We start from the raw sequence: 10983 nt of genomic DNA on the forward strand, positions 1-10983 counted from the left end.
CATCCAATGCACTATTTTCAAAGAACAGGAGGTAAGAGCAGTCCAACTGTTCAGTACATCTCCGCTCTGGTATACTTGTGGTCTCCCGCCCATAGAAAGGCTTGGCATTGTTGATGACATAATCACATGATGTCAGAAATCGGCGGTCGTTCATTGGCACAGCCCACTCAACCCCCGCGTCACCTGTTCCCTTGACTCTCAACTACTCCGCTGCTCTCCCAATTTCTTGTCAAACCGGATAGATTTGACGGGATTGAATATGGCAGATAGCCAGCTTAGTCGGGAGGGCTCCGACACCTCCCTCAACGCCTCTGCCGATCCCAACAACGGCTCCGGTGTGACGTCGCCCCGATCCAGCACCGATACCCGCCCCTCACGGAATCAGAACCAGCTACGAGTTTTACACATGCCCCCTGCAAATCATCAGCACCGTCAGAGCTTGAGTGAGACTCTCCGTGGACCGCCTGGCTCTCCAAGGAATCGACGACAACCCTCCCTCACGCAGTCCGCTATTCAGAGCTTGATTGATAACCCCCCACCACCGAAGAATGTTGATCCAGCATTTATTGGTCGGGACTGGCGAGAGATCTCCATTGGAGAGCTGGTCAGTCCGGGCGACTTACAATTCGTTGAATTGGATACGGGCATTGAAGAGGCGACGAATGTAGGTTCTCCGGGCGAGCTACATCTTGGATTCATTGTTGTGGGGAACTAATACGGTGTAGATCTTGATTGATACCGGTGCCCCCGTACTGCTTATTCGCGAAAGTCCTCAACACAATGCTGCCGTGGCTACATTCGATTACTCCGATCTAAACACATATCTGTTGTTGGCTGCAGGGTTGACCACTCCGCAAGAAGGACATCGCACATCGTATGATGAGCTTGCCAAGAAAGCTCGAGAGGGAGAGAAGATCCCGCTCAAGGATGTCAAGGCCTTGGGCATGGAAAAGGAACCCCTCGTTACGCTACCGGCATCCGCAAATGTTCTCACGGCGGTGGAAACGTTTGGCGGCGGTATCCATCGTGTCGTCGTGACCAAGGAGTCCAACGACCAAGAAGTGGTTGGTATCTTCAGTCAATTCCGACTGGTCAAGTTCCTCTGGGAGAATGGCCGCAGCTTCCCTGCGATTGAGCAGCTCTATCCGCAGGCTCTGAACAACTTGCGGATTGGATCCCACAATGTGATTTCCATCAAGTAAGGCCTCCTCCGATACTTTGATTCATGACTTGGTGTCGAGGCTAACTGTCGATACAATTGCAGCGGCGATAAGCCTCTCAGTGAAGCCCTTCAGTTGATGAACACTGAAGGAGTATCATCTCTTGTTGTGGTTGATAACCATTGGAATGTGATTGGCAATATCTCGACGACGGATGTCAAGGTAAACACCGAGCAAACCTCTTCTTCAGGCACTGGAGACTTCCAGCTAACATATCTAAAGCTTCTCACACGGTCCTCGTCGCTACCCCTTCTTCAAAATACCTGCACGCACTTTATTTCGGTGATTCTCTCGACCCGCGGGTTGATTGAAGGCAAAGATTCGTTCCCCGTTTTCCATGTGAATCCCACATCGACGCTCGCTCACACAGTTGCGAAGCTTGTGGCTACACGATCGCATCGGTAAGCAAGAAATCCTCGATACAGTAGATGGGCAAAAACTAACCAGACTAGACTCTGGGTGACCGACCCGTTGTCTCCATCTTCGTCGGGACCTCCAACTCCATCTCACTCCAGTGCACACATTCCTCTGGCAGCACCAGTTCCTCTCGCGACGACAGGATCGAATACTACATTGTCTCCACCACCTTCACCTCTTCCAACGCCCGTGAGTCTCCCTTCACAGCCTCCCGGCCCGGCGACACCTCACCTCCCTACGCTACCCACTGCTCCGTTCCCACCAGTTGCATCCTCCGGAGTGACACCGCCACTCGCGCCTTCAATCCCAGCATCAGCCCTACCAGGTGCTCGCTTATCCGGCCGTCTGGTTGGAGTTGTTAGCTTGACTGATATTCTGAACCTACACGCCCGCGCGAGTGGCCTGAGTCCCGCAGATCCGGCCGAATCTCGGCGCCGTCGGCGCAGCAGCTCTTCAAGTATGAGCGTTCGCCGTAGCGGTGAGATTGGTCGAGAATTGTTTAGCCGGGGTGGTGTTTAGAGTGTTCTGGACTACTGAAGAAAATTTTCAAGAGACTTTGAGATGGGACACAAACTCACTTCCTAATTTGGAAGCCCTCAATGGCAAAACAAGATATACCTACCGAGTATAGTGGATCAGGCAACACAACAACCTCCATTCTCTTTCCATATGATCCCACCCTTTGCGTGACATAGCCACAATCTGACTTCTCTCTCTCTATTTGGCGTCTTTCTGCCTTGGTTATCCTGCTTTTCTCCACTGGCGCTTTTTCCCGGAGGCCTTTCTTGTTCTTGGAATTTTGGCTGGTTCTAGCCATCCTTCTCATCCCGTCATTTTCTTGAGCTGAATCCTCGGCTGTGGATATGGAAATCATCTCCTTCTGACTTGCCCCTGCGTTTACGTACTTTGAGAATTGTCATATCATGGGTCAAAGTCTAACCATGGACACTGAATGGCCTCATCTATAGCCACAAGAAATCAAAGCAATGAAATAAACTCGGTGCTTGACCGAATAAATTCACAAAACATGAAATATCCCAGTATGGGAAGACCAATTATGAGTTCTCTGTAAAAAGGCTGGGCCTTTTAGCCTGGCATCAAGGATCTTAGGATCCACGCGTCCGCGTAAACGGATCAATCTCGGGAAGTCCGACGTCGAGAGTAATATTCGGTCATTCGAAAGGAGATATTTACCATTGCGTCTTATTTGCGGCCTCGGGCTCACCGGGTTTTGGAGATAGCGTATAGGCGAGCCCGACCAGATTATACTGGTAGATCGACGTATAGGGCGACCTTGTGGATTACTTGGTGGAGAACAAATCAGCACCCATCGTTGAGGGGGTCTCTCTACGCATTCTCTTTCGCTACAAATCGAGATCGCCATCACGCACGTCCCATCCGTCCCATACATCGGCGCCTTGATTTTCAGTGTACCGAGTCCAGCCGTAGGCCAATTGTATGTTTTTGCTCTTGCTTATCCTGATCGCCCATTTGCCCACATTTTTTTTCACCCCACGCTGGCGGTTTAGCCCGTCGGTATCAACTGTACAGCACAGCCGCATCGGGTCGATCATAACTCCATACTATCGGGTCATCTGCCTGATTCATTTTCTCGGCGTGTCAACACGAAGTAGGGCGTACCGGGGCTTTGGTTTGGGTGGACAGGGGGATCCATTATGGTTGATGAATGGGAATTCGGGTACCGTGAGTTACTTCTTTATTATGGCAGGCTTGCGGTTGGTTGATTGTTGTCGCCGGATGAGGAAAGACGTACTTATCTCAATGTGTTATAGTGTGGCACCGATGGTCTGGTTGATCGTATACAGGTACTTTCTACTGATCTTTCACATTTCTTCAAAGTCATTGCCTATGGTCTTTGTAAAAGACCGTTATAAAAGATCTACTATGATCTGCGTGTGGCGTAGTGTAGTTTATCGTCCAAAATCCTGCATGGTCTACAAATCCTGCATAGAGCATGCAGTAGTAACTATAAAGTGGATTCAGGTTCTCGATCGCATTATTCAAGTATTCACCGCACTCTATACCATATACGGCTAGAAGGGGCTGAGCAATTAAATGGCATGATCTCCATTCCCATATATGACCCCTTGTCAGAAACCTGGTAAGGCGATAAAGCCCACGAAAATCCGGAGCAAAAAAATTCCAACGACAACCCCATCGATCGATATGTTCCCTGGGTACACTTGCAATGAGCGGCCAGTCCAGACCCGGTCTTTCGCTTCTTCTTCTCCACTACCCGCCAGAACCAGCTATTTTCTCCTGGGCTACCGGAGAAATACTCCCATTGTGTGTGACGAGGTTGCTGATTGGTCGATCAGGCGATTGCAGCCGCGAGATGGTCTCGCTAGGTGTTCTGGTTGCTATGGTTTGACATGCGTCTATATACTATCATTTGATGGATTTGTTGATGAGTGGCGGTGGCTATAGTTAAATGATACGAGCGAGGGCACGTGCGAATATTGCACGTCGGCAAGTATGGAATGATTGTTGGCAAGAGACATCGCGTGCAAAAACATCTAAAAGACGCCATAAGCTCTAGAACGGGTTGTCAAGATAGGTGGAATCAGGAATTGGTCCTTCCCTCGTACAACTCGCCAATAGATAGGACAGCCTTGAACATCAAAAGAAACGAAAACAAGGTAGCGGATAGCTGCAGCATGCATCTGCACATGTGTTTCCCACATGGAAGGCCCAAACGAACAAGTCTAGATCGTTGACTGATGGCTTATCAGACCATCCGTCAGCAAGCTCGTACCATCTCGACACGCAATCAGCCTTGATAGTCCCCAATCAGACGATGCAGTAAGATTATATTCAAGTGGCGAGCTCGATAATGCGCTCAGAAAAATCCCCCCCCCCCCTCTTTCCCCTTGTAAGCTGATGTTGATAGGAACCAGATAAACTTGATTCTCATCACAGCTCTCTTCCTCCTCCTCTCCACCCCCACTCCGCAACGATTGGGGCTAGAACCGACCAACGGGTGCCCAGAAGAGGCATCCGCACCACACCAATGGCTGGTCCGGATGCATGCACGGGGTTCCGATTGCAGCGGGCCATTATTGGGTCTACTCCACCGCGATCCATTTCGATCCTTGAATGCCCCCCGTCTGATCGCTGACTTATCCGCCTATCGGCTGTGGCCCAAGGGCGAGCGGTGCTGGTGATCCGTGGATACGGGTGGATAACACTAGTCCCCAAAACGGATGGATGGTCTGTGCGGGAGCTGCAACCTTAACCCCGCAATTTTGCGGCTTTAGTTAGTTGCAAGTCAGTGCGAGAGGTAAATCTCTCTCGAGAGGCTTGAGTGTTTAATTTGGGGGCGTTATAGAAGAGAAATTATACCCGGCCACTAGTTATATATTAATAATGAGAAACTAAATCCCGTCCTAGCATTACACTATATAATTATCAAATTATTACCATCTCGAATCGGGCTGGGATATGGGAATAGCATTATTGTAGGGTATAGGTCAAAGCGAAGCATGAAATGCAGCACAGAGCCCTCTAATTGGTAGTTTGATTAACCATCAGGTAGTACGAACCCAGATCCATTCCCTCGGGACCGCCTCTTACAGATAACCCCGAATCGCCCCCAAATCAATGCCCAGCCTCTCCCCCAAACGCTCTGCAAGGCACGGGGGAAACTGTGACATCACAAAGCATTAGCTCGAGAAATTTAACTGTTAAACTAAGCAGCTCAATGCGAGCCCGTTGACTAAATGTGAGCAATGCCGATGCCAAGCGCGATGATATCCCAATCCTAACCCCTCGTCACGCCCCCAAATACCTCATTAGGGAAAGCAGCAAAACGAGCCGATCTGGCGCTAGTACTTCACACAAGTAGCCTCCTCAAGACGAGCGTTGGCCGAGCTAAAAATTAAAAACTTAGAAAACCTACTTGGTGCTACTAGACAAACTTCTAAGAAGGCTGGGTGGGCCGTTCGAGCTTACAAAAGTACCTGGTTTTCCCTGCTCTATGCGCCTCGCGACCGTGGCTATGATAGTGAGAATTTGGAATCATAGCCAAATCGGAAATCATAACGGGGAGGAGAAGGGGGTGATGTCAGGTGGGGTAAATCACTACGAGGATGAGTGAAAAAAAATGAAGGGCGACCATGAGCATTCTGGTTGGATGATTGGTTAATTAACATGGAGGCCCAAGTGCCCCCCCGTGTACCATGTACCGTGGGTGGCCTGAGGTTTCACGAGTCGTGTAATTCGTGCAACAAGGGCAGTCGAAACGACGATAGGCTGTTACATGCGAAAGTAGAGTTCCGGGGGGAAAAAACTGAAAACTAGCTCGAGCTTGGAGCTTGGAGCTTGTAGAATGAAGCTGGAGCTGGAGCTGGCACGGCCCGTGGGAGGGGGATTGTAGACACTGGCTCGTAGTGGAGAGGATACAACGATTTGAAAGATTTGGAAGATGCAGGATTCGCCGGAATAGGTACTCGATTGATTGTTTGCGGCAGCGAATGCAACTGTACATAGTAGTACCTGCGGACAAAACCCTTGGGCGTGTATATCTGGTGCACGAATAGAGGAACACGGAGAAGAGATGAAGAGAAAAAAAACCCGCACGTTTGTTAAAAAGGTATAGATTCAAAGTGAAATTTCGTTTCTCATGACAGTAGATGGGAGAAAGTAAGTAGTAGCAACGTGGATCCTGTCCATCCTTGGAACTAGCTGTAAGGTTCGAGAGCTGAGCTGAACTGAAATGCACAAGTTCCCCCCCGCCCCTCCTTCCCCTCATCCCGGTTCCAAATCCAAAGAATCCAAATCCCGAATCCCGCGGAAAGTTAACGCCTGGCTTTGGAGCACCCAAACGCATTCCTCATCATGGAGGCATTAGAAAAGAAAGTAGATAGTGATGATAAACCGGAAAAAAATAGGAAAAGATGGAAAAAAAAGAACACAGACAGGGGGAAAAAAACCCAAAACCAAAGTATGATACACAGAGCAAATGTACAAGCCAAACACGGTCATATACATCAAAAAAGTTGGGGAATCATGTAAATAGCCCCTCAAGAATGAAAGGCAGAATAAGTGCAAAAAAAAGACAAGTATGAGAAAGGAAAGTAGGTCGGGGAAAGTACTTTAGCAGGAGACGGTACCGTAGTCATCTAGAGCAACGAACTCGTCGAAGCCAAAGGGCTCCCGCTCTGGTAGGGAAGTATTACCCAAGCCCAGAGCAAATTGGCTGAACTCATTAAAATCAGGGTCCAGCTCCTCATGGGAAACCATAACGCCATCGCCGCCCTCACCCCCCTCTAACTTTACCACAGCCCCACCCTGGGCAGTGCCCAGAGCGGTAGGTGATAGAGGGGTGTTGGGAGTGGGGCAGAATTCAGGTGTAGACTGAGTCTCTCCAGAATAAGACTCGATCTTAGGCGAGCTGGTGTTCGAGGGAGCCACCTGGGCCAGATGTGTACCTTGAGTGAGGAGATGGAGGTTGTGGAAGTTGTTGCTAGGCTGAGAATGGCCGCGGGAGTGACCGTGGCCGCCACTAGGACCGGATATGGACGCGGCCGGAGCAACGTGCTGTGCGAGGTGCTGCACTGGCAATTCTGGCGCGGAGGCCAGGCGTTCTCTGAACTGTCGCATCTGAATGGCAGCCGCAGCATCGGTGGGCATCTGAGCTTGCTGCATCATCTGTTGCTGCCACATGCGCACGGCTTGAGAGTCGGTGGGTGTCTGGGTAGGAGTAGGGACCTGCTGTTGCATATGCGCCCAGCCCATATGGCTCCAGGCGGGAGCAGGGGTCTGTGCCTGAACAGCGTAGGCTGGGATCTGTGCCGCTGAGGATGCCGCGGTGACCATGTGAGATGGGTAGCCGGTAGAGCCGTCCATGCAGCTCATGTATGACTGGGCATTCGGGTCGAACGTCGTCGTTGGTGACATCAAATATCCCTCTCCAGTAGTCGCGGGGCTAGTCATTGAGTTGGAGTCCATGCCTTGTGGGAATGGAGAACGCAGATTCGACAGATCTAAGCTCATCTTCCGTGTTGAGCTTCCCTCGACGGAAGCATGCGGTGCCAGGCTTGCCCTACGGCTAGCAATAGAAGAAGCCGCGGAGGTGGAGTTGGCCCGGGCAGCAAAGGCAGCTAGGAGATGGCGATGGAATTGCTCTTCAATCTGCATGTTCTGTGCTTGCAGCATACGGATGCGCTTCTCTTGATAGCGCTCGTCAACTTCTTCATACATGGCTTCTTTCTCAACAATCTCCTTGGTGATGTGGAATGCCTTTCCGGTGCGCTTCTTGTGCAGCATCGACGCTCGGTTAGCTGATTCCAACCGTGCATCCAGGCTACGGTCCTTGCGCCGCGAAGCAGCAATAAAAGCTCTGGAAGGTATGTTAGTCCTATGTTTTCTTCGATCTCTCTGTATACCTCGGATAGGAGGGCTCGATGGAAGAGGTAGTCCTTCCATGAGAAAGAAGTACTTACCTCTCCTGATTCTCCTCCCGAGACCGGGGTACAGGAGAGATATCCTGATCGAGATCTGGCGAGGCCATCTCGGATAAGGAATGGGGAAAAGTGGGTAAAGAAGTTAAGTGATTGCTCAGCCCAGGAGTGGATGAGTGTAGATCTGAACTAGGATTATGATATAATGCCAGTACAGGATGGAGGGGGGGGGTTGGAATGCAATGAGGAGGCGGAGGGGAAGGATATTAAATAATAATAGCGCCCGGAGTTCACTGAGTGGTTCAGTTACGCTGGAGAGCCGTTTCCCGATTTGAGTTTCTTGGAGGGGGGGCAAGAGCAAAGCTGTCAGGACGCAGACTCGCAGGGAAGCTTGCGAGAGCGGATCCATGGGACCCAAGGCGATCGTAGTTGGGACGCCGAGAAAAGTCTCGTTGGTAGTTGAGCCATGGAATCGCCGCATCCACTTGGGCCCCGTTTAGCCCCGTTTGGCCTAGGAGGGTCTGCCGGGCGATGGCTCATTTTCTTTTGCACGGCGAGCCCGTTCGATGGCGCCACAGTGCGGTAGTTGTTGAATAATAATCGAATGATAAGAGGGGGATGGGCTCTAGAATGGGTATTGGTAGCGGATTTTCCATTCGCCGTGTCCTAGCCTCCTAGGTTAAACCAGGGGCCCGGATACTTGTTCCCGATTTCTGCAGTTGCTGGGATCTCTCTGCCTCTTCTCTGCTAGGGTTCCCTGGGCGGATCCTTGGGACTCTTGGAAAAAGAGATAGTAGAGACCGGCTTGCGCTACTGGCTTTTTCCTGCATGAGTTGGCCGAGTCTGGCTGAGAAAGAGGAGGAGGAGAGGCCTAGACCGGGATTGGTATCACTGGGAGTGGAGAAAGGTCGCTAAAGGTCCTCCCCCGCGATGCGACTGTGTAGATCTTCCCAAAGCGTCTGAGGTTAACGTCGTTTTGTCGAGTTGAGTGGGGTTTCTTTTGCTGTTTGCTCTTGGAAGATACTCAAGATTGACGAGGATCTACTGAAGGAGTCTGTACAGCACTGGCAAAATCCCACGTGACCGAATCCGGCGCTGGGGAAGGAAAATTTCAACTTCTTACTCCTTTGTTGTATACAGTACAGCCATTCACCATCGAGAGAGAGAGGGGACCGACCACGCCATCCCAGAAAACGATAACAATCCCCCCCCAATCCGACCAACACGAGGGTTCCTGCAGCCCCCCGATCCGCACGGGGCTCTCTTATTCTCCCATCGCACGGACGGTCGATTCACGGAGATTTCGTGCCTCTAGAGGATAACTCAAAAAAAGCTAACGACGATCGGCCACGCTTAGCGTCAATTCCTTCTGAGCTCAGATTTAACCCTCCCTCTCGACTATTGTTTTGCCGGATTCTCTACTCTTGTGACGGTACTTTGTCACCGTAGCCACAGCATAGTTTCGACTATCTCGCGCGCACAGCCACTTGTTTTGGGGGAAATTCTTACCAGAGATCAGAGCGCTGCTTCAAACGCTCAGGCTAGCGTCAACGCCAGTTGTACTCTGCAGGAGCCTATCGGAAGGCATGAGCCCGTCAGCCCCGATAGTCCTGAGCTTCGACTAGTCCTCGACTGGTACTCGATTGGAGTACCAGATACAGACCAGAATTGGAGAGAAAACCAAGTCACTAATAGTCCAAAGTATGAAAGATTGCCCTCGGTCTCATTTGCGACAGTCCGACCATCTAGCCTCGCCGCCATGCAGACTTTCAAAGTAAACATCAGACCAACACGCCAAAAAAAACCACACGCGGTCATCTTTATGCAGCGGCAGCTTCTCTGACCAATTCCCACGGGTACAATGCGGGATGCTCTCCTCGGCCCTTGGGAACTCGCCACCCTTCGGGGGCATCCATGGTCTGCCCTTTTCAAATGCCCATACTAGACACACCCCGTTGCTGGCCGATGCAGTATTCGGCCGGCCGAACCCTAGTCCACTTCAAGGAGGGCCAAGATACTTGTCCCCCTTTGTGTATCGCCACTGGTCATTTTGGGCAGGTCGTACGGTCTGAAAACTTCACATGTTTGTACCATGCGAAGCGTGGGGGTATAGATTCCATACTTTCGTAGGGCTGTAATTGTGGCAGTGGCTATAGCATTCAGCCGAGAGTTGACGAGTATGGGCCCATAACTAGAAGGTGTTCAACCTGAATTCCTGGGACTGAAGAGTGGCTTTTACTCGTCCTGCTAGTACTATATCCCGATTTCAGTCCTAAATCCGTAGTAGTGTTCGGGTGGCAATCTAGCTCAGACAATGTCTATACCCTTTCAGGCCTGCTAGCGCTTGATTATAGACTCCGGCCCTTGAGATATCCCGATACTTTGGCTGCGGTCTCTTCGGTTTGTAATCTTGGAGTCCTCCTCTTTTCCGCCCTCTATTTTGGAAGCTTATCCTAACACAGAGCACGATTCCAAATAAACCAAACTATCTCTATAGATTACTAAAATTTAGTCACCTCTAGGTTATATATTTAGCAAAGCCCTGCAGAGATCCGAGATCTCACGATCTGCTTTCTGGCGTCAACGTTCGGGGCGAACAGTGGATCTACTCTACAGCGGATCACTCGGCTTTCGCAGGTATGACGAGATAGAACTCACTCGCACAGCACACCAACAACATCAATCCAGCAAAAAGAAATCCCATAATTGAAGCTCGCACCATATTAACCAAACAAGATAACTTCCCAATCGGTCCAGAGCGCTCAGCGGAGAATACTCGGCGACCCGAAAGAAAGGCACCCACCCCACCGAGCCACAGGACATCGACGAACAATAAGAGCCAGAGACCTACCTATCCACAATCAATGATTCAATTCTGACCAATTCCCGACAGCGCGGAGAATGGCGCGGTTCCTTCCGCACAT

The 10983-nt window shown here is 50.7% G+C and overlaps 2 protein-coding genes across 2 annotated transcripts; one reads left to right on the forward strand and one right to left on the reverse strand.

The window, feature by feature from the left end:
• Window positions 1-259: 259 nt before the first annotated feature.
• On the forward strand, window positions 260-2156 carry N7496_009948 (CBS domain-containing protein; the record flags this gene model as incomplete). Its single annotated transcript, XM_056702861.1, has 4 exons — window positions 260-664; window positions 726-1198; window positions 1265-1621; window positions 1736-2156. The coding sequence occupies 4 exons, from the start codon at window positions 260-262 to the stop codon at window positions 2154-2156; spliced, it is 1656 nt and encodes a 551-aa protein (XP_056551861.1).
• Window positions 2157-6752: 4596 nt separating this feature from the next.
• On the reverse strand, window positions 6753-8169 carry N7496_009949 (uncharacterized protein; the record flags this gene model as incomplete). The annotated part of the gene is made up of 2 exons (XM_056702862.1): window positions 6753-7998; window positions 8102-8169. The coding sequence occupies 2 exons, from the start codon at window positions 8167-8169 to the stop codon at window positions 6753-6755; spliced, it is 1314 nt and encodes a 437-aa protein (XP_056551862.1).
• Window positions 8170-10983: the final 2814 nt, after the last annotated feature.

The sequence above is a fragment of the Penicillium cataractarum genome (assembly GCF_028827025.1).
Source record: "Penicillium cataractarum strain IBT 29864 chromosome Unknown utg000008l, whole genome shotgun sequence".
Lineage (NCBI taxonomy): Eukaryota > Fungi > Ascomycota > Eurotiomycetes > Eurotiales > Aspergillaceae > Penicillium > Penicillium cataractarum.